The sequence below is a fragment of the Scylla paramamosain genome, chromosome 30, assembly GCF_035594125.1.
Source record: "Scylla paramamosain isolate STU-SP2022 chromosome 30, ASM3559412v1, whole genome shotgun sequence".
In the NCBI taxonomy this organism is placed as follows: Eukaryota; Metazoa; Arthropoda; class Malacostraca; order Decapoda; family Portunidae; genus Scylla; species Scylla paramamosain.
Window position 1 is genome coordinate 2,885,016 of NC_087180.1, and position 25,035 is coordinate 2,910,050.

Consider the following 25,035-nt stretch of genomic DNA (forward strand, 5'->3'; position numbering starts at 1 on the left):
AGAGAGAGAGAGAGAGAGAGAGAGAGAGAGAGAGAGAGAGAGAGAGAGAGAGAGAGAGAGAGAGAGAGAGAGAGAGAGAGAGAGAGAGAGAGAGAGAGAGAGAGAGAGAGAGAGAGAGAGAGAGAGAGAGAGAGAGCGGGGGAGAGAGAGAGAGAGAGAGAGAGAGAGAGAGAGAGAGAGAAAGAGAGAGAGAGAGAGAGACAGAGAGGGAGAGAGAGAGAGAGAGAGAGAGAGAGGCGGGGGGCTGATGAAGGCAGTGCAAAAGATAGTAAGATATTATGCTGCTGGGATTAATGGAGGTTAGGTAAAGAGTGTCAAAGACTCCACACAGAGCCCTTAACCAGAACCCTTATACTGCGTTGGTGAGCAAACCTCATGAACGGTTTGTGTTGGTGAGTACACATCACGAACAGACGTCTGTTGTTGAGAGTGATCCTACCTACAGGAGTTCAAAGACCATGTGAATATCTTGACTACATAGTTCTCTGTTTAGTATGTTTGTTCTAGCTTGAGTAATTCTGTGCAATGACATAATTCTGTATTGTTGTTTCTTTAAGGCAAAAGCTGTACGTTACCAGTTTATTTTCTATCCTCATAAGAACTTATTCATGTACTCAAGGTTTGACTGATTCAGTCAATACTTCGAGTCAACGTGACACGGGTCTTATTGAATATCCTGCACTGAACGCACCAAGAATGGCTCGGTAATAACTATCATCATCATCATCACCATTATCATCACTACCGTCATTACCATCATCATCATCATCACCAATCATCATCACCATCACCATCACCACCATCATCATCATCCTCAATATCATCATTATCATCTTCATTATCATCACCATTACTTTACTTGCCCAAGCTTGGCTTTTTTAGGATATTCAGTCTTAAGTAAACATAATGGAAGAACCCCGTTACGTTTACTTCATGATTTTCCCTTATAATTTTTTTCATCATATTTTTGTGAACAATAGGAGAGAACAACATTATGTAAATTTCTTTAGTTTGTCATTTTTTATTTTATCTATTTATTTATTTATTTTTTAATGTGGTAGAGTGGCTGGTTGCTGCATGGAATGGTTCCTATGGTAGTCAACAATTTTTTGCCACCACTCTGAACGAGGAGCAAATTTAACAAACCATGCAACTTCTTTTCCCAGTTTTTCTGGATGTACATGTGGTCCACCGTAATATCTTTGGAATGGTAGGTGTCCTATACCCGCCCTCCTGGCCAGAAGTCCTGTGATGTAAGCGTCATCCACCCACAAATAAGGCACGGTTTTCCTGGCCTCGAGGAGTCGTGGTATGAATCTTGTCTGCAGGAACCACACTCCACCGGAGCAGTACAATGGGTAGTCCCTGGCCGGATACTCCTCGTATCTCACCTTGTATCGGCCATACCTCAGAGCAGGACCGTACATGTGGCTACATATAAATTTCTGTTTCGATTCCTCGTCTAGTTGTCGAAGAGCTTGGTGGTACAGAAATATATCAATGTGCGTATCATCATCAGAATGGAGGGTCCAAGGAACATGGGCGCAGTGTTGGTTTATCCAGTAGAGGCCAGCCAGACCCTTGTATGTCAGGAGACGATAATGGTCACCATAGTCCCCCTGTCAACACACAAGAAAATTGTGTTAATATTATTTGTCCATATTGTAAATGTGTTCGGTTAACTTTCTTTATAAAAAAGAAAAAAAAAAAAAACATGACACAAAAGAAATCAAAGATGCCAAATTCTTAGCGAGCACTTCACGGTATACCATTATGGCACAGGCACAGTACTGATACGCAAAAATGTGCAATATATAATGTACTCTGCTTAAACTTTAGTGCATATTGTAATTAATTATTTAGCATCTATTGTACATTTGGTATTCTGTTCCGTTACTAAGACCAACTAACCTGAACAATGTCGTGATATTTTTTACTCTCTTCCTGTATTATGAGACGTTCTAGTTCGTTCTTAGCACGCCCCACCATGAACACGACCCCGATGCTGACATTCATGGGACCCATGTTGTAGGCAGAGGCATTGGCCCAGCTGCTCCTGGTTTCATTTCGTTGCTTGACACGCAAGATGGAGGAGTGAATATACGCAATGATCTGCAACTTGGGTCGCCGCTTGCAGTAATCTGCCTCTTCGATGAGGAACCTCTTTGGGATATCAGGAGACTGTCCCACCGGTACTGTGTCGGGTTCCACTGGAATGAATGTCGATGACAGCACCTGCATCGTAAAAAATATTAGCTTCCCCTTTTGAGAGATCTTTATACCTAAAATTATCTCAGGTATTATCAATTAGTATTTACTGATCTTGCACATTTATATACACTGAGTAATATATATATATATATATATATATATATATATATATATATATATATATATATATATATATATATATATATATATATATATATATATATATATATATATATATATATATATATATATATATATATATATATATATATATATATATATATATATATATATATATATATTAGTTTACAATGTTTCCTTTGTACTAATATATATATATATATATATATATATATATATATATATATATATATATATATATATATATATATATATATATATATATATATATATATATATATATATATATATATATATATATATATATATATATATATATATATATATATATATATATATATATATATATATATATATATATATATATATATATATATATATATATATATATATATATATATATATATATATATATATATATATATATATATATATATATATATATATATATATATATATATATATATATATATATATATATTAGTTTACAATGTTTCCTTTGTACTAATTCAAATAAAACCTTGAGGTCTCTCTAGAATTCTGACTGCTGGAACGGAAAAAAAAATCAGGAAGCACAAAAGATAAAGGAAGGAAATAATGAATGGAATAACACAAAAAGATAAGAAGAAAGCATTGTATATTATGGAACAGACCAAAGTTCAAGATTTCTTGACTAAAGGGAAAAGAAAAAGGTGAACTTAACGCATGGTTCGCATACTCTGAACATGTCAGAGATGGACAATCAGATTAATGGAATCAAGGGATGATAAAAGAAAGAACAGACAAAGAATAAGATGGAGGGATGAAATGCGAAATTTTAATGGTATGATCTGAAATAAAACAGGCATCCAACAGAAAAGGGTTGGGATCGTGAGAGTACCGTCCTGTGTCCAGTACTAGACACAGTAATGGTCCCCATCAGTGTTAGATCAAATATTGATTTTTTAAAAGTCAAATACAAATACAAATTCTTTTCATGTTATAATTAAAAATATAAATACAAATACAAAATACTTTAATTCTTGATTCCAAAAAATACAAATACTTTTATTCCTGATTTAAAAAATACAAATAAATACTTCTGAAATTATGAAAAAAATATAAAGACAAGTACTTTTTTTCACAAATTTACATATCAATATCATAATTGCATTTTATCATCATTAATGACTGGAAAGTTTCCAGGCCCAGTTTTGCTCGGTCAGGGGTGCATAAATTGTCAGCTTTACTAAACAATCTCTCAGAAGGTGCCGACATTACACAGCAGCCTAGAATGTTCTTGGCTAAGTGCCTCAAAATTTTGAAGCTTTGTGTATCACACCAGTACGTCAATGGATTGACCTCAAAAAGCGGAACACCGTTTCTTAGGAACATTTCGAACTCTGTCTTCACCAATGTAGTGTGGTTTGTTGATAGACTTGCCATCATTTGCCCAGATGGAGGCATATAGGGAAAAAGACGGGGAGTATTTTCACGTCCTCCTGGACCTCATCCCCGATCGAAGGGTCATCTGGTGTAGATATGTCTTGTCTACAAGAACTAATGACAGATGCAAATTGTTTGCCAAACTTTAAAGTTCAAAATGAGTTAACACGAAAATGATAAAAACTTTCGTTATTTGATATTGGTAAAGCTCGTCGAATAAATTCCACAAGGCCATGAATGCAATATTATACGCAGACCTGAGCATCAAGGCGTTAAAACGTTAAGATCCAAATTTTAAAGTTCAGGAATATATATATATATATATATATATATATATATATATATATATATATATATATATATATATATATATATATATATATATATATATATATATATATATATTGGTCTGTTGCGGACCAATCAGCGTGCTCACCTGTCAGGTTATCCTCCACAACGGTTCATATACAGCCAGTCTTTCCATGTCTGTTACTCTGTGAAGAAGACTTTCCTGTCGAAACGTTAGGGAATAAACAGTGTTCTTGTTGTTGTTTGTTTAGATTTACCATTCCATGGAGTGGCCCGGACCTTTACTGTCTCAAGGACGGCCCGGAGGTGGTGTAAGTGCGGTTGTTGAGCTGTTGGTAGGTGTCTTCTTTTACCGTGGGGGCGGGTATTCTTTCACGAGCATGATGAGTTGCTCGATGTCGATATGCTGGACGATATGTGGAGCTGCTGCATCTCTTAATAGGAAGCGTGCAGTGGCTGCGCAGTCTTCCAGGTAATGGATGAGTGGTGTGTGTGTGGGTGTGTTGCAATGTGTACATGTGATGGGCAGTGTGTCGTTTAGCTCCGCCAGGCAGTGATATCCTAGCCGGAGCCTATATAGCCGCGTCATGACTAGTCTTGGGGTGGTCATAAGCGTGTCCTTGGCATCGTTGATGGCGGCACAGTACCAGTTGGCGCTTAGGGAGCCCTCAGCCGCGAGGCGTCGAACCTCCTTTTGGCAGGTTAGCTGTGATGCTTTTTTAACCGCACTGGTGAATTGAGCTCTGGATGGGGCACAGTTACTGTTGGGAGGTGTAAAGCATTCTGTGCAATTTGGTCTGCCTGGTCATTTCCTGCTATGTCGGTGTGGCTGGGGATCCAGTTGAGGTTGATTCTTCTGCCTTGATTCTGTTTATCTTGGTCGCTGGCATGAATGGAGGTGATTAGGTTTTTATTCTTTATTATGTTATCTTGTTGCAGGCATTAGATGGCACCCAGGGAGTCTGTGTGTATGGTGACGTGTTTCTGTCGTGTTTTGGCGTGTTCCAGTGATTCTCGGATTGCGATTAGTTCAGTTTGTAGTGTTGAGGAGTGATCAGGGAGACGGTAGTGTCCTATCTCCTCCTCGTGCACGAACGCTGCCGCTGCCCTGTTTGTCGTCTGGTCTACTGACCCGTCCGTAAAGTATACGTCAGCTCCATCTGTGTTACCAGCAGCAAGTGCCCTTTGAGCTTGAGGGGCGAGATCTGTGGTGGTGAGGTTATCTTTCTTGTCCGTCAGGGGCGTGATGGAAAAGTGGAGGCTGGACTCGGCCCATGGAGGTGCATTATCAGCGGGGTGGATGGTTGCAAGTAGGGGGGCTGCGTAGTCAATGATAGTCCTTCATTGCCTGGAGGTAGAAGGTCTTCAGGACTCTTGAGATCTGCACCGCCCTCTGTCGCAGTGATGGACCTCATGGCCCTTAGCCGAGCGCGGATTCTGTTTCTGGTTTCGGAGACGTGTTGGTGAAGGCGCAGTTTCCCATCCATCCAAATGCCGAGGTATTGGTAGCATGGAGACCATTCAATATTGGTTTGATGTGTCCTGAGTGGTAGTTGTGGTCTGTTGCCGTTGAAGTAGACTACCTTCGTTTTTGCTAAGTTTATTTTTAAACCTAGTGACTGGCATCTAGATGTGACTGGTGTTATGGCTTCTTGGGCCCTCTTGAGGTGGTGTGGACCGGTTGAGACAATAGCTATGTCGTCAGCATAGCAGAGAACTTTGGTGTTTCCTGCCAGTGGTAGAGAAGCCAATTCTTCCATGAGTATGTTAAAAAGATATGGGCTCAAGATGCTTCCTTGCGGTGTACCGTTCTCGAAGGTTACGTATTCTGATAGGTGGCCCTGGAAGCGTACCCTCGCCCTTCTTCCAGTGAGGAAGTCCTGCGTCCACTTCAGCAATTTGTCTCCGACTACCTTGTGTACCAGCGCTGTGAGGATGGCCCCTCGGTTTGCCAGCTCAAAAGCCTTCTCCATGTCCAGGAAGATGACTACCGCTCTCTTTCCGGTTATGGTAGTGAGCATGTCAAGTAGGCAGTCCCTTGTGCCAAGGCCTCGTGTGTAAGCATAGATGTTATCATGCAGTGGGCCATAAACCACTGCAGCCTGTTCAGGACCATCCTTTTGGCCGTTTTCCTGGGAATAGTTTTCCTGGGAATAGTTGCCGTGAACTGGCCCTTTCAGCACATGCAGTGATAAGTCGCCGAGCTTCACTCTCGGGGTCAGGGTGCGTCGGAGGTGCTGCCACTCTCTGTCCCGCTGCGGTTTTGACCTGTATCCACAGTTCACCGAGCTTAGTGTGAGAGTTCATCCTTGAGCAACATTCTAGCCATTTCTCTGTTCTGATTTTGCTTTTCCCTTTTCTTGCTGTCCGGATGGCAGCTCTGAGAAGATCTCGGATTGTTGGTGTGTTCTGGTGGCGGTTTAGCTTTCGGGCCTGGTTTATTCGGTGGTTGTATTCTTGTACTCTCTTGTCGTGGTACCAACGGTCCTTGTACTGTTGTTTGGGTCGCTTTGTGAGAGGGATTGAAGCATCTGCTGCCGTTTGAAAGGCCTCGGTAAGTCTGTGTTCCTTTTCATCCAGTGTGTCCCCGGCTGTTGTTGTCTGGAGTTGGTGATTCGGCTCAGGTTTCCTTACCACCTTAACACTAATTCTGTTAAACTCACACTTATAAGTCTTAACGTGAGTCCACCACTTGTTCTATGGATACGCGAGTTTTTGGTAGGTAGGGTGCAATATGTAAAGCTTAAGGACCAGATCTCTGACTCAATTGTAACAAACACAGGTGCGCCCCAGGGTTGCGTATTGTCACCACTACTGTTTTCTCTTTATACAAATGATTGTAGAAGTCAAAATGAGTGTACTAAGATATTCAAATATGCAGATGACACTGCCATTGTCTCTCTCTGTGTAAATAATGATGTTATTTATAGAGAAGAAATTAACAATTTTAGTACATGGTGCAGGGATAATTTTTTAGAATTAAATGTTAACAAAACTAAGGAGATGATTATTGATTTTAGTAAGACTCCCGTACAACATGAACCTTTGGAAATCAATGATGAAACTGTTGAAGTAGTAGAAGAATACAAATACTTAGGAACGATCATAGACAATAAACTCAACTTTTCCTCTCACATAGATAAAATATATAAGAAGGCAAACTCAAGGATGTTTTTTGTTAGGAAACTATGCAAGTTAAAAGTTGGTAGTAAGATAATGGATTTGTTCTACAGTAGTATACTACAATCAGTTTTTTCATTTGCTATATGTTGCTGGTATGGAAATAGTACTGTGGAATCTAAAGGTAAACTAAGCAAGATAATAAAGAAATGTAGCCGATTAAAAGTAAAAAATACAAAACCATTGTTGGAACTGTATAAACGAGCGGTTATTCAGAGAAGCAATATCATAATAAAAGACCCCAGTCACCCATTCCACACATGTTACGAATTGTTACCATCTGGCAGAAGATGGAGATCTGTGCAGGGCCGAACATCTCGGTATGGGGAGTCGTATGTTTCATCTAGTATCAGGATATTGAATGGGAATCAACAGTTGTAAAAGAAGGCAGCACTCAGGGACATCAGCAATACTTTTAATGTTTTTAATATTTTAATGTGTTCTATTTTTGATAGTTTATGATTGAGAATTTAATAGATGTAACTGATAGTTTTAAGAATTTTTATACTTCTATATTTCTCTTTTATACTTTGGCAAGCACAAGACAAATTTTCTGTAAGAGCAATAAAGTATTATTATTATTATTATTATTACATACCACCCGCGAGCGGGACGGAAGTGGGACAGGGATGATGCATGATAGATACGCGTCATAGAGGTCATCCCTCTCTCTCTCTCTCTCTCTCTCTCTCTCTCTCTCTCTCTCTCTCTCTCTCTCTCTCTCTCTCTCTCTCTGCATATCCTGTTCAAATGGTCTCGATTCACAAAATACAAATGCAAAATACTTTTTTCTTCTGGGTACCAAAATACAAATACAAATACAAATATTGAAAATGTATTTAAATACAATTCAAATCCAAATAATATTTGATCCACCCCTGGTCCTCATGTTCCCTAAACTTCTGCACAACATGCATTGTTTACATCAATCGCCTTTCCCCCTGATGTCTAGCTCTCAATGAGTATTCTCCCACGTACTATTTTCACGATTTTTTCTTTTAACACGCTTAAAAAACATTAAAAAATACTACAAACATTAGCGTCATATCACTTGACTAGAACGGCCACGACAGAACCCATACTAACGACCAGATATAAGGTTGTGAAGTGGTACATGTTTCAGAATCTTTCTGTTGAATGTAGGCAAAATCACAGAGGCACATGTAGTTACGAAGAACTATAGGAGGGATCCTATCATGTCCATAAGCCATCCGAGGGTTAAGGCCAGCGAGGACATGGAAAACATCATTAGAATGAATCTTAGTAGGAGGTATGAAATAATTGTAGGGTAAAGGAGAGGGAGGACCAAACCGTGAATCATCTACAGTAGACTTTTTAGCAAATGTTTCATTAAAGAGTTCAGCTTTAGAGATAGATGAGATGGCAGAGGTGAAATGGAGAGAAAGATGAAGAACAGTTGTTTGAGATATTTTTGGCTAGGTGCCAGAAGTTACGAGTGGAGTTAGATCGAGGAAGATTTTTACGTTTTACTATTGATGAAGGAATTTTTTGGCTAGTTGGAGGGCACTCTCGGCATGATTTCGAGGCTTAGAAATGTAAAGCACATGGGATTCAGGTGATTAAAGACTCAAGTCTCTGTCATGTATAGCACGAGAATAGAACCAAGGTTTGGAAAGATTAGGGTGAGAGAAAGAGTGAGGAATGCACGCCTTCATGCCAGACATCTCTGTTACGCACTGAGCACACAAAGATGTGTTTCTGACACGGGAGCAGTAGTCATCCCATGAAAGGTCAGAATGGTATCACAAGACCCTCCAATTAGCAGAGGCAAAGCGCCAGAGATGGCTCAGCTTTGCAGGATCCTGAGGAGGAGCGACTGGACAAGATTGTACAAGTATCTTTGTGTTTGGACACACCCCAGCTATGTCCTGTGCTTCTCGCCTGTAATTTTTTTTTTTTTTTTTGTGGGATCACTTATGGCGTTTCCCGCGCGCCTTGTCTCCTTGTCAGTTAGTCGACTCTTGGGTGTAGGGGAGGCAGGACTCGCTACCTTGGAAATTCACGAGTCCAACTCCAGAGGCTGGCGGAATCAGTGGAGTGGACTCAACAGAGCGCCGCCAGCTCGCCCGCTCTCCGCGTTTGAGAGCCGGGCTAGGCATTAATTAAACGAGTCCAGAGTCGATTTCTCTCTTGGTGCGCGGGAAGGAGGCAGGAGAGGACCTCACTGTGCAGGCTGTACACGATTCCGGAGTCGTTTCCTCTCCTGTGCCGCCATAGAAATGCCACGACTCCATACCGACTAGCTCCCCACAATTCTTCCTGCCTTCTGCACCCCGTTAGATACATAAGACATATTTTACTGTTATTTCCATTCTTCTTATTATTATTATTATCATTATTTTGTTGATTTGTTGTTGATGTAGTAGTAGTAGTAGTAGTAGTAGTAGTGGTAATAGTAGTAGAAGTAGTAGCAGTAGTAGTGGTCTTTAGAGGGCAGGTAGTCACAGCCTGCCCTCTAAAGACAACTCTCTTCCTACACACAAAACTACAAGCACCTAATAACACACACACCCTTCACTCAAAAATTTTTAAATTGTCATGGCGACTCCTACACCAGCCTCGGAGTCCCCATCTGGGGAGGGGAACATAAATGTCCCCAGGTCGGACTGCCTTTCTGTCGACGACCCTAAGTGTCTTGACACCCCCCTCAACTTTTTCTTCATTAACTTCTGCAACATTCGCGGTCTAAGATCTAATTTTCAATTTGTAGAACACCACCTCTCCTCTTCTAAACAACATCTTTTCCTCACTGAAACTCAGGTGTCTGAGGCAACTGACAGTAGCCCCTTTTCTGTTCCCTCCTACTTTCTCTATCCTCATTTTCGATCCAAAGCTGGATGCTGCGTTTATGTGCGCAACGACTTAACCTGCTCTCGTGCCCACGCTATTGAATCTTCCGAGTTTTCCACCATCTGGCTACGACTACAGAGTCACTCTTATACTAAATTTATCTGTGCTGTATACCTCTCACCTAACTCCTCTGACTATAAGAAACTCTTTAACTACTTAACTTCCAAAGTGGAGCACATTCTGACCATCTTCCCTTTTGCAGAGATCTCCATTCTTGGAGACTTCAATGTTCACCACCAGCTTTGGCTTTCCTTTCCCTTCACTGACCATCCTGGTGAACTAGCCTACAACTTTGCTGTCCTCCATGACCTAGAGCAATTGGTGCAACACCCTACTCGTATTCCTGACCGTCTTGGAGATATGCCCAACATTCTTGACCTTTTCCTGACCTCTAATCCTTCTGCTTATGCTGTCACCCTTTCTTCTCCATTGGGCTCCTCCGATCACAATCTCATATCTTTATCTTGTCCTATCGCTCCAATCCCTCCTCAGGATCCCCCTAAGCAAAGGTGCCTCTGGCGTTTTGCCTCTGCTAGTTGGGGGAATCTGAGGAGGTATTTTGCTGATTTTCCTTGGAATGACTACTGCTTCCGTGTCAGAGACCCGTCTTTGTGTGCTGAGCGCATAACAGAGATGATAGTGTTTGGCATGGAGGCGTACATTCCTCACTCTTTTTCTCGTCCTAAACCTTCTAAACCTTGGTTTAGCACAGCTTGTTCTCGTGCTATATATGATAGAGAGGTGGCCCACAAAAGGTACTTAAACCTTCCATCACCAGAATCTCATGCACTTTATATTTCTGCCCAGAACCATGCCAAGTCTAACTCCTCTCATGGCTTCTGGCATCTAACCAAAAATATCTCCAGTAACTTTGCTTCTTCTTCTTTCCCTCCTCTATTTAAACCAGATGGCACCACTGCTATCACATCTATTTCTAAAGCTGAACTCTTCGCTCAAAGCTTTGCTAAAAACTCTACCTTGGACGATTCTGGGCTTGTTCCTCCTTCTCCTCCCCCCTCTGACTACTTCATGCCACGTATTAAAATTCTTCGCAATGATGTTTTCCATGCCCTCGCTGGCATAAACCCTCGGAAGGCTTATGGACCTGATGGGGTCCCTCCTATTGTTCTCCAAAACTGTGCCTCCGTGCCGTGCCGTGCCTCTTGCCTAGTCAAACTCTTTCAGCTCTGTCTGTCAACATCTACCTTTCCTTCTTGCTGGAAGTTTGCCTACATTCAACCTGTTCCTAAAAAGGGTGACCGTTCTAATCCATCAAACTACCGTCCTATTGCTTTAATTTCCTGCCCATCTAAAGTTTTTGAATCTATCCTCAACAGGAAGATTCTTAAACATCTATCACTTCACAACCTTGTATCTGATCGCCAGTACGGGTTCTGTCAAGGCCGCTCTACTGGTGATCTTCTGGCTTTCCTTACTGATTCTTGGTCATCCTCTTTTAGAGATTTTGGTGAAACTTTTGCTGTTGCCTTGGACATATCGAAAGCTTTTGATAGAGTCTGGCACAAAGCTTTGATTTCCAAACTACCCTCCTACGGTTTCTATCCTTCTCCCTGTAACTTCATCTCAAGTTTTCTTTCTGACCGTTCTATTGCTGCTGTGGTAAACGGTTACTGTTCTCCTAAATCTATTAACAGTTTTGTTCCTCAGGGTTCTGTCCTGTCACCCACTCTCTTCTTATTATTCATTAATGACCTTCTAAACCAAACTTCTTGTCCTATCCACTCCTACGCTGATGATACCACCCTGCACTTTTCCACGTCTTTTCATAGACGTGGAGGTAAACATTTCACGCAGGGAAGCCACAGAACGCTTGACTTCTGATCTTTCTAAAATTTCTGATTGGGGTAGAGCAAACTTGGTGTTGTTCAATGCCTCAAAAACTCAATTCCTCCATCTATCAACTCGACACAACCTTCCAGACAACTATCCCCTCTTCTTCAATGACGCTCAACTGTCCCCCCTCTTCTACACTGAACATCCTCGGTCTGTCCTTTACTTATAATCTGAACTGGAAACGTCACATCTCATCTCTAGCTAAAACAGCTTCTATGAAGTTAGGTGTTCTGAGACGTCTCCGCCAGTTTTTCTCACCCCCCCCCCAGCTGCTAACTCTGTATAAAGGCCTTATCCGTCCATGTATGGAGTATGCTTCACATGTCTGGGGGGTTCACTCATCTTGTTCTTCTAGACAGGGTGGAATCAAAAGCTTTTCATCTCATCAATTCCTCTCCTCTAACTGACTGTCTTCAGCCTCTCTCTCACCGCCGCAATGTTGCATATCTAGCTGTCTTCTACTGCTATTTTCATGCTAACTGCTCTTTTGATCTTGCTAACTGCATGCCTCCCCTCCTCCCGCAGCCTCGCTGCACAAGTCTTTCTTCTTTCTCTCACCCCTACTCTGTCCACCTCTCTAACGCAAGAGTTAACCAGTATTCTCAATCATTCATCCCTTTCTCTGGTAAACTCTGGAACTCCCTGCTTGCTTCTGTATTTCCACCTTCCTATGACTTGAATTCCTTCAAGAGGGAGGTTTCAAGACACCTATTCATCAATTTTTGACCATTGCTTTGACCCTGGGACTGCTTTGACCCTGGCCCTGGGACTGGCATTTCAGTGGGCATATTTTTTTATTGGATTTTTCTTGCCCTTGGCCAGTGTCCTTCCTACATAAAAAAAAAAAAAATCATTATTCTTACTTCTGCACTGGATTTATTTGGTAATATATATATATATATATATATATATATATATATATATATATATATATATATATATATATATATATATATATATATATATATATATATATATATATATATATATATATATATATATATATATATATATATATATAATTTATTTATTTATTTATTTATTTACTGTCATGTTACTGGCCGAGTTTACCTTAAAAGGGAACATGTTTTCTTAGTGTCCCACTGTTCCGTTTACCTGCCTTTCGGACATTATTCTTATTATTGGTTATAAGTTAGTTTTTTTTTTTGTTTGTTAGTTTGTATGTATAAGGGAGGAAATGTAATTGAGGTGGAAATATGTTGAAACGAGGGAAGCTTGAGTGGGCAACAACACATTCCAAAGAGGGGAAAGCAGAGCGCTTTAGGTCTTGAGGTAGAACAGAGGGGAGGCGTCTGTCAGGGAAGAATTTTGGTGTGGGATGGTGGTGGAGTGAATGTGTGGAGGTATTAGTGATGTGGCGGTATAACCTTGATATCCAGAATCAGATTAGTGAGTCTTCTGTGGTACCAAGAGCTCTTGTCCGCTGAAATTCAGTTGATGAATTGTGCAGCCACGCTGGTTTGAGGGGATCATAGGTCAAACCGGCAGCCATTTTGTGAGTGGAGGCTGTGGTGTTGTCCTTGGAAGCTGGTGTTGTGGTGTATTGGGGATTTTGGGAATGGTGTTAAGGTGTTGTAAGTGATCTTTGATCATGATGACATCTTGTGAGGTGTGAGGAAAGGAAACATGAGAGTTATTGTTTGGGAACGCGGTGATGGCGTCTGAGTAAATTCCTGTGGCTGAGGGAAATATTTCAGTGGTCGGTGGAGGTGGAAACGGGTTCTGGTGTTGTGTGAAGTGATGAGAACGTCATGTATTAACGTGTACTACCTCATTTTGTTTGTGAATTATGATTAGTATTAATATATATTGTTGTAACAGAATAATCGTGTTTTCTACTCCCCCAACATTGATCTGGTATCTGAAGTAATTCCTGGTGTGCTGTGTCAAGATAAGGGTACAATGAGAGGGTGTAATTCTGGCGATTTCGGATAGGTCGGGTAGGCACTCAAAGCCTTTAGAAATCCAGACCTTTAAAACTTTCCGGGATCAGTGTAACGTCCACTCTCTTGGAAAGATAACCGGGATCGTACGATCGTAACAGAATATACCGGGATCAAGCGATCGTAACAATATATATATATATACATATATATATATATATATATATATATATATATATATATATATATATATATATATATATATATATATATATATATATATATATATATATATATATATATATATATATATATATATATATATATATATATATATATATATATATATATATATATCCATTATACTTAAGTGTGTCCTTGCACACTAAACACACAGTAGTATCAGGCATTATTTCCTCCATGTAGGATCAGACTGGAGCATTCCTGGTTCGTTTTGAGGCCTTGACTGATGTCGCACTGTTACAATACAATTGTAAATAGCTATTTCTGCGAGACACTCGTCTTTCCTTCTATTTCATGAAAACTATGAATATTTTTGGAAAACTTTTTTACTTTTTTTATGACACGAAATGTTACTTTACTGTAAGGGAATATTAAACGTTGAAACATTTTGTAATTTGAATCAACACATACACATGGTCCAGCGCGTCACACCCTCCTCTGAAGAGGAACTTCACTCAAAAGAGGCCCGAGCCAAGCTTCTCCCTATATATATATATATATATATATATATATATATATATATATATATATATATATATATATATATATATATATATATATATATATATATATATATACACACACCCATAGCGAGCACTGGCAACTTTCTCGTGACGTTTTGCATTATTAACCAATCAAATGCCGATATTTCTAAAACCAAAAGGCAACATCTTGCCTACACTGCCACAAAACAACTACGGAATCGTTTTTAAAAGGAATCGACTCTGCTGATGAAGTCGATTCCACCCCTTCGGAGACGGAGTCGGCAGAGTTGACTCCGAAGTCGTTAAGCGCCCACACCCCTACTTGGCCTCAGGCTGAGACTTTGCAGGATAGCGCTCTTTATACCAACACAGTTTGTCAATATACGGCAGCCTGCTACTACTGTGCTTCTCTGCATTCTCTGAACACTCATTGGGTACCATAGAGCAACAAACAAGACTACAAGCAAGCTAAATCTAGTACATATGGTGGCCGCAGTGAAAAATGGAATCGACTTGGCGTCCTACAAGCGTTCCCTGTCATCTTATCCCCCGCTACTCGATTCCTCTTGCCCAGGTACTCTGCCTGCTCGCCAGCTACTTCAGCATTCATCGCCTGCCAGCTAACTGCTACATACGCTACCATGACTACGTTGTCTTCTTCAGCTGCTTCGGGACCTCCTTCAAACTTTCTCATGCCTGCTTGTCCATCAGCCTGTGTTCCCATACGACTCCAAGCCGTCACCGATGCATTTCGCCAGTTATAGCTGCTGTTTCTGTCGTTTCAAGACATATATATATATATATATATATATATATATATATATATATATATATATATATATATATATATATATATATATATATATATATATATATATATATATATATATATATATATATATATATATATATATATATATATATATACTGTAGATTCATAACAACTTAAATTTTTTATTTATTTTTTTTTTATACAACTGAAAGAGGAATGGATAAACTTCCCTCTAACCTTGGTTTCATGTTACAAGAAGTACCAAAGTTGTTCAGAAAAAGTACATTAAGGCGTGTGATGTATGCCCCTTCCATTTCTTACCCTTTCCACAACACGGTGGCTAGTCAGGAGAAAAGTGATATTCAACATTTAGTCAACTGGATGGAACTGAAAGCTTATTTTCAGTGTACCAGCATCCATGGAGCACAAGATGTAAGGTACAAGGCTCGTCTTTTATGGGAAATATTCTGCGATGCCTCCAACTACTTGTACTTCGTCTTCAGTTCACCCCTGGTTACAGAATTTGAAAGAGTGAATGCACTCTTCCAGTCTAATAATGCCAGTCCATCTTCATTGCTTCGTGAATTAGATATACATTATAAATCTCTTCACAGCAGGGTCTATAGTGAGCAAGGCACGTTACTACCACTGAGTAAATCTGGAGCCAAGTTTTCCATGGAATGCAACAGGCTTCTTTCCGGCAAGAATATGGCCTCTCGTCAGGAAATGTTTGTTGAACTGGTGTCTCAAGTCAAGATGAGGCTATCAGAGAACAGAGGCATGTTTGACAGATTAAGCAAGTTATCCCCACACAATGTCCTTACCCAGTTAAACAGACCAAAATTCAACGAACTTCCATTTCCTCATCTCCAAGAAGACTCTCTAGAACTTTGTGAAGAACAGTACCAAAAATTTTTTTTTCATCCCTGGAATAATGAAAAAGTCTTCAGCTCTGGAATCCCAGAAGATCCAGTTCACTTTTGGGCTTCAGTAAAGAAATACGAAGGAGGTCGAAAGCCATATGAAACCCTAGCCGGATATGTTTTGGCAGCTTTGACAACACCACTAGCAACGCAGTTGTTAAGAGGATTTCTCCCATGTTAATGCTGTGCAGACTAAGGTACGAAATCGAATGAAACTAAGATGCTGGAGGCTATTTTGAGGATACGCACAACAAATGTTGCAAGGACCTAATAATTACAAAAGGCATGTTAGACAAAATTCATTGTTGATATGTACGAACATGCAAGAAGTCAAGATTGTCAGGACAGTAATAATTCCCAATTCTTGCCTCTGGACCCAGTCACCAACTAATCTGTCACCTGGCATCTCACAATAAGTTTATTTCCTATCACAATTTTCTTATCCTAATCACCATTATATATATATATATATATATATATATATATATATATATATATATATATATATATATATATATATATATATATATATATATATATATATATATATATATATATATATATATATATATATATATATATATATATATATATATATATATATATATATATATATATATATATATATATATATATATATATATATATATATATATATATATATATATATATATATATATATATATATATATATATATATATAATTCTTTTCATGTACCAAAGTAATCAATAGTTGTAACTAACATTATTTGTGTAACTTATATGTACCTAGGATTTACAATTCATAACAAAAAAAAAAAAAATGGTAATGAAATAACGAATCTGGTAATAATTGTCGAGTTTGGCAATGCCTGCCTCACATCCCTGGTGTCATCTGCGCGCAATGTCTCCTTGTCAGCCAGTCAAGTCTTAGGTGACCTTCAGGCTCAGGCTCTGCAGGCTGGCGCTCTTTATACCAACACAGTTTATTGTTAATATACTGCAGACTACTACTACTGTATTTCTCTGCATTCCCTGAACACCCATTGAGCACCATAGAGCAACAAACAAGACTACAAGCAAGCTAAATCTAGTGCAAGATACAGATATGAGGTCGTGATCGGATAAACCCAACAAACAAGGCAAGATTAACAGAATAAGAAGGGAAACTAGAGCCATAGGGGTAGGAGGTGGGGGCCAGGGGGCAATTGCCCCCCAGTTCTTAGAAACAAGTGAAATTCGGGCAAAACTTCCTTCAATTTCGGGCAGACGTGTAGGCCCATTTTTGCCCAAATAACCAAAATAACCTCCATTAGAAATTCCTGTCAAAATTAGTCAAGATAAGGAGTCCAAAAGTTTGAGAATGCGCTGAAAACCTGTAAAACACATCCACAAATAATAGAAAAAAAATGCAAAAAGACTTAAATAAATTGTGGTGCTACTGTGTCAATGGCACATAAGCCTCAAATATCTCTAGCCAATATTGCCCTTAATGTCTCCCTCCTGACTGGTGGTTTTGGGTCCAAACTTGATTCGAGTAGAAAGCACTGCCAGTCTGCCACTGAATACAATATAACGTTGGCTGAAAATATGCTGAAAGAGAGGAAAAAAAAAAAAGCGGGAAATCAACCCCAGTAAAGCAAACTTTGCCAGAACGAAGACGTATTTTGTCAAAAAGGTCAGACTTCGATAAAGCGTACGTCAGCTGTGCCGAACTATATTTCATTTTATGCAGTTTTGATCAAGGTCTTAGCTTTGGTTTTGGTGCTCTAAGTGACACAAAACTTAACGAAAACAAAAGCGTGAAAAAAAAGTGAAATTTATTAGGAGGATTTTATATATGCAAGCGATTGGTTTTTGTCTGTCATGTGATCACGGAAGAGAGGCAGCACTGGAAGCGGCGTGTGTTGAGTTGCCAAATGCCTCCCTGAGTTATGTAAATTATATATATATATATATATATATATATATATATATATATATATATATATATATATATATATATATATATATATATATATATATATATATATATATATATATATATATATATATATATATATATATATATATATATATATATATATATATATATATATATATATATTCCTTTGCTTCATTATTTCCTCTTTAATTTTGCAAGAAGCTTGCTTTTCACTGCTTTAACCATTATCACGTGCAATTTACTTCATTTGTTCCGAAGGGGTCGCCGGACACTGGCAGTGTGTTGTATATTGAGTCTGTAAGACCGTGGGACGAGCCGCAGCGCGCGAGACAGTAGTAACTACGTTGCATGACTTACATCAGACGCAACCCAGCTGTCGAAGGCACTGGTAGTACATGTGTCTTTCTCCCAGCATTGCTTTGGTTGTCAGACTAGTGTCTTTCTATTTGTTCTGCGTGGTTTTGCATCTTGTATAAGTCCGCCGTGGGGGTTACGGAATTTCTTTTGTGTTGAATTCCTTTTGTTTTGCCTTTATCTTGCACATACATTTTATACATTTCGTATATTGTACGAATACCCTGAAAGAGTATTATATATTGCCTTTATCTTAAATCCATTTCGGCGTTGCAAATATTTTGTGCTGCACTGTGTAGCTACAAATTATAGGTATAACAGTTAACAATGGAGAAATCCAGGAAAAGACTATACAGAATTGAAATTAAATGTTCTAAATGTGGGAAGGAAATCGATTCTAACTATAAAAAGGAACATATAAGAAGAGCACATGATGGTAATCAAAATATTAAATTTGTGCCAGTAAATACTGACACAAAGCAACGGAAATTATCCTTTTGCCTTGGTGGTTCAACAAGTATTCAACAAGCATCATTGACATGCAGGAACACTGAAGAAAATGCAGCATCTAAGCAAGTCCAGTCAACTGAAGAAAAGAACATCATTGCTTATGGTACATTGAACCTAGAGCAGCAGGCTAAAGAATGTGATGCTAGGGATATCCTAAAGCCTGACAGCGGAAAAGAACCTGCTAAGTCTCCAGAAGATCACACTAAGCACAACAAAACTTCAACCAATTCAATAAACCAAGAAACTGTAAATGAAGATCTTTCATTCAGTGAAACATCATCTTCTCATCCGAAACCAAGCTCAGTTTCCAAGTACATCTTCTGGATGGCCCAGATCAACCTCTTCTAAGTGAATATAACACGAAGCAATTTGCCAACGAACAAGGAACTCGGGACTTCAATCCTGTGCTGTTTAGGAAATATCCATGGACGAGCTTTAACCAGATGGTAAAAACAATAGGGTGTTATCCATGTCAGAAATATGGTAATGATGATTCATTTTGTTCTGGAACTGGAAAAAGACTGAAAGATTAGCAAAACATTTCCAAAGTAAAACCCATAATTTGGCAATGACACAGTGGATTACAGACAAAATTAACCAGAAGAGACAAATATCCATTTTGTCACAGCTTGATAATGCCCACAAAGACATGGTGAAAAAGAACAGGGACTATATGAAAGTGATAATCGAGTCTTTGTTATACTTAGCTCTGCAGAATTTATCTCTATGGGGACATCAAGAAGCTAAAACCAACCTAGTAGAATCATCTGACATAAACCAAGGCAACTTCCTGGAACTCCTACATCTTCGCTGCAAATACATTCCATGGCTTTCAGATAAACTACGTGATCACCGGGAGAGTCATGCACAGTGGCTATCACCTGAAATCCAGAATGAGATATTAATGATTGCATCTGATCATGTACTGCAAGAAACTGCACAAACTGTGCAAGAAGTTCGATAGTACTCGTACAGCATCATTGTTGATGAAACTTCTGATATCAGCAATAAAGAACAAGTCTGTGTGTCTCAGTTATATTAATAAGGGTGAAACTTATGAAATCTTCATTGGATTTTATGAGACAAAAATCAGCAGAAGGTGAAGTGCTGTTTGAATTGATACAAAAAGTGTTGACAAATGTTGGTGTCAGAATATAGGATATTGTAGGCCAGTGCTTTGATGGGGCCTCTAATATGAGTGGTCCAAAGAAAGGTGTTGCTGCAAAAATGCAGGAGGTTGCACCTCAGGCCATATATGTACATTGATATGGGCACTTATTGAATTTGGCAATTAAGGACACTGTTGAGGAAAACTGTGTAATGAGAAATATCCTAGGAGTAGTTCAATCGCTGTACAACTTTTTTCAACTGTCCAAAGAGACACAACGTCCTGAAGAATGCAATATTGCAGGGGGATCAGTCTGAGCCATACATTAAATCAAAATCAATGAGCGAGATAAGATGGGCGTGTCGGTGGGCGTGTAAAGGTAGTTGAGTAACAACTTGTCAGAATAACACCAGCCTTGATGGAGCTCACCAACATGAAAGATATCAAGACATCTGTTGATGCCAGAGGCCTTCTGACCTCTGTATGTGACTTACAGTTCATTATTGGTTTAGAAGTGTTGAAGGTAATTTTCTGCAACACCAATGCGCTGTCAAAATGGTCTGATGGTCTGTCTGATGGTGGGTAACAAGGAAGCAGAGGAATTTCTTAAGGTAATTCAGGATAATTTTTTTTTAACTGGTAGTCGTAGAACCCACAAGGGGGGAATAATATTCTAGATTTAATTCTTACTAACAGGGAGGAAGCAGTCACGCAGGTAGAGGTTGGAGGACAGCTAGGTAACAGTGACCATAAGGAAATTAGGTACAATTTAAAATGGGAAGAAACTTTTAGAAGCAAAAACACCAATAAAATACCTGACTTTAGGAGACCAGATTTTGAGGAATTAAAAAGGTACCTCCAAGGAGTTGACTGGCAACGGATGCAGGGTGAGATCAGGTCCGGGACGGAGTTGAGAGAGATAAGGCAAGATGAGAGAGATGAGGTGTGAGGGTGTAGGACAAGAGGAGGGAAGATGTGTCCGGAAGGGGCGGAGGAGAGAGGGGGGGGGAGATGGGTGTATGTTGGAATGTCAGGTCATGTTGAAATGAGAGAGGTGAGGTCGAGGCGAGTAGATGAGGGAGTGGAGAGGATGGTAGGGGCCGAGATGAGGGGATTAGGTGAAGTAAATGTAGATGAATTGTGTAAATATTTCCTAAAGTTCATAAAGGTCAGTTAGCAAATATCCCATATAGGACAATAAGATCACAGAAAAATTACCCTAAATTGATGACTGCTGGGTTAAAACATTATATAGGGCGTAAGAGAAGTATATATGAGATTAAGGGCAGGTTAAGAAGTTTTAAGGTCACAATATAATGAATTAGAACAGTCAGAAAGTTAACGAGGAAAGCAATGGGCAATTATGAATCAAAGGTAGCCAGCCAGATGAAGACGGACCCCAAGGGATTTTATCAAGTATACAGGACGAAGAATAAGGATACTATAGGTCCATTAAAGGCAGCAGATGGGGAGCTGATTAGTTCTGGGGAGGAGATTAGTAAAATTCTGAATGAGTATTTTTTAACTGTCTTCACCCAGGGAAACATGCAGGATATGCCAGATAGTGAACAGATGAAATATATCCCAGAGTACTTAAGGAATGCAAAGAGGTTATTAATGAGCCATTAGTTTCTGTCTTTAGGAAATCACTTGAGTCAGGTGAGGTACCAGTAATGTGGAGGCAGGCTAATGTAGTACCCATCTTCAAGAAAGGAGATAAAACTTTAGCGTCTAACTATAGATCTGTCAGCTTAACTTCAGTTGTAATTAAAATATTCGAGTCAATAATAGCGAGGAACATTAGAGAACATTTAGACAAACATAACTTGATAAATCAGTCACAGCATGGCTTCACGAAGGGGAAGTCTTGCCTGATAAACATGTTAAGTTTTTACAGTAAAGCGTAGGAGGCAGTAGATAATGACTTATGATATCTTATTTGACAAGGTACCCCATCAAAGGCTCCTGAGAAAGGTTAGGGCATATGGGATAGATGGGAAGGTGTTAGGCTGAATAGGGTCATGGCTTAGCGACAGGCAACAAAGCGTTGTAATAAACGACTCGAAATCCGAGTGGGGGTCATGTAATTAGTGGGGTGCCACAGGAATCAGTATTAGGGCCATTGTTATTTCTAATATATATCAATGACTTGGATAGTGGAATTAGTAGTGATGTTAGTAAATTTGTGGGTGATACTAAGATAGGTAGATTAATTAGGTCAGAATCGGATGCCATTGCCTTGCAGGCAGATTTAGATAGGATGAATGAATGGACGGACAGATAGCAAATGCAATTTTATATCAATAAATGCAAAGTACTTAGCGTAGGTAGAGGAGACCCACACAGTAGGTACACATTAAACAACCAAACTCTGGTAGGTACAGAGTACGAGAAAGATTTAGGAGTTATAGTTAGCTCTGAACTCCGTCTAGGAAAACAATGCATAGGGGCCAGAAACAGGGCAAATAGGGTAATAGGATTAATTTTTAAGAGTGTTAAAAGTAGAAGGCCGGAAGTAATATTAAAGTTATACTTGGCGTTGGTCAAACCTCATCTAGACTACGCTGTGCAGTTCTGGTCCCCACATTACAGGAAAGATATAGGTCTAATAGAATCAGTACAGAGGAGAATGACTAAAAATGATACAGGGGATGAGGAGTATTCCTTACGAGGCGAGATTGAAGTTGTTAAATTTACATTCTATAGAGAGACGTAGGTTAAGAGGGGACCTGATAGAAGTCTTTAAGTGGTATAAGGGTTATAACAAGGGGGATGTAAGCAAATTTTTTAGGATCAGCAATCAGGGTAGAACAAGAAATAACGGGTTCAAGCTTGAAAAATTTAGGTTTAGGAAGGAGATAGGAAAAAATTGCTTCTCAAATAGAGTGGTAGATGAGTGGAACGGACTCAGTAATCATGTTGTTAGTGCTAGGGCATTAGAAAACCTTAAGAAAAGATTAGACAGGTTAATGGATGGGGATAACAGATGGAAATAGGAATATTTCATACAGGGACTGCCACGTGTAAGCCTGGTCGCTTCTTGCAGCTTCCCTTATCTATTACGTTCTTATGTTCTTAAGACACTTACAGATGCAGGACATGGATGCTATGTCAGCTAAAGTCACTGTTGAAGCTACCATCAAAACATTGATGAAATGCAGGGATGAAGGAAACTTTTCATTACTCTGGAAAAAAGCACAGACAACTGCAGAAAAAAAAATTAACCAGTTTACATCAGATGTGCAACCTGTGACAATGTCACTCCACAGGAAAAAAAAAGCCGTCAAGGAGGCTGCTGGCCTTAACAGGAGAGAGCCAAGCAAGTGAAGACAAATTGTCAGACGAACAGAGAGCAAGAATTGAAATTTATTATGATGCACTTGACAGGGTTGTAACTGAGATGCAAGAAAGATTTAATAGTAGGAGATCAACTGTCCTTACATCTTTGACAAAAATTTTGATGGGAGATGCCAGTGATGACAACTACAAGGTTTAAAGGATGAACGAAGCATTTGTCAAAACCTTGAAACTGATTGTCTGCTTAAAACTGCAAGTGAAATCGTGAAGTTCTTAGTTTCCAATTCTTTGTCTTCCACTTTGCCCCACTTCTCAACAGCAGCCATGATACTAGCCACCATCCCAGCATCATGCACAGCAGAGAGATTGTTCTCATGTCTGCGAAGACATACATACCAGCGATCAACAATGGGGCAGGAAAGACTCTAGCCTAGCAGTACTGGATATTGAGAGGAATTTTGTGAACAAGCTCAACACAGAATCCATAATCGATATTTCTGGTAGACGTCATAGTAGAGATAAATACTTATTCTGAGATTCATCTTGATATCAATGTGCAATTACATGTTTTCTTTTTATAGTGCTTTATATATATATATTTTTTTTATGTTCAGCTGCAACAAATATGCAAAATAAAAATAAAATATTGATTTACTTATATTAGGTATATGGGTAAAATTCGGGCAAAAGGTATCTTGCCCCTCTGAAAGAACTGGACCTCCTACGCCTATGACTAGAGCCGCTGTTCTCAACTAGTGGCAAATGGTGGTCCACAGGACGTCCACTATATATGCTGATAAAGGTGAAACTAGAAATTCACTGTGAACAATTTGATCAGAATAAATAATTGTCTATTCACTCTATTACATTTCTATTAAAAATATTGAAAATCTTCAAGTTGTAGTAGTTAAGTAATACTTTCAGTCATTTCTGAGTTTAATGTATAATGAATGTTCAAGATTCATGCCGCTATACATGATCAGGGCTTAAGTACATATTAGTACTACACGTGTCAAATAGACGCGTCATACTGATGATTTCTGTCAGCTGCCGTGTGGCTACCTAATTCCTAAAAGTGCCTTGAACCACTGACTGAGGCTGTGGTCAGTAGTCCCTGGACAGCCGAGCAGATTGTGTAATTGTTCTATGATCTTTATATATTGTTATGACCACAAATCCTGCCCCAAGTCACTACCTATGTAACTACATGTTACAAGGTCCTTCTGGACTCTTGCACCTTGTACAAAAACGGTTGCAACACCAGTTTCTGCTTCTCTTCTTGGCTGCCATTACCTGAGTCAGCCTCCCTATCCCTACTCTGCCTCCTGTGCAGCGTAGTGCAGAGCCCACATTCACCTCCACAGGGTCCTTCTGGCCTCCTGTGGTGAATTACACATCTCAGATCGCCAGCTTGTTTCAACTCCTAAAGGCAAGGAAACACCACTCCAACAGCTGGGAAAGAATCGATAGCCACATTCTAGAAGTTCAGCTACAACAAGCGACAAGCACATATAAGTATCATAA

The 25,035-nt window shown here is 39.3% G+C and overlaps 1 protein-coding gene across 2 annotated transcripts in view; it reads right to left on the reverse strand.

Moving 5' to 3' along the window:
- Window positions 1-1,001: 1,001 nt before the first annotated feature.
- LOC135116165 (uncharacterized) overlaps window positions 1,002-25,035 on the reverse strand; it is a 33,746-nt gene continuing 9,712 nt past the window's right edge. For both annotated transcript variants that reach the window (XM_064033435.1, XM_064033434.1), the window contains 2 exons: window positions 1,912-2,235; window positions 1,002-1,619 (listed from right to left, as the gene is read on the reverse strand). In XM_064033435.1, coding sequence (XP_063889505.1) covers window positions 1,050-1,619; window positions 1,912-2,235 — 894 coding nt within the window. In that variant the 3' untranslated portion in view covers window positions 1,002-1,049. The remainder of the gene's footprint in view (window positions 1,620-1,911; window positions 2,236-25,035) is intronic.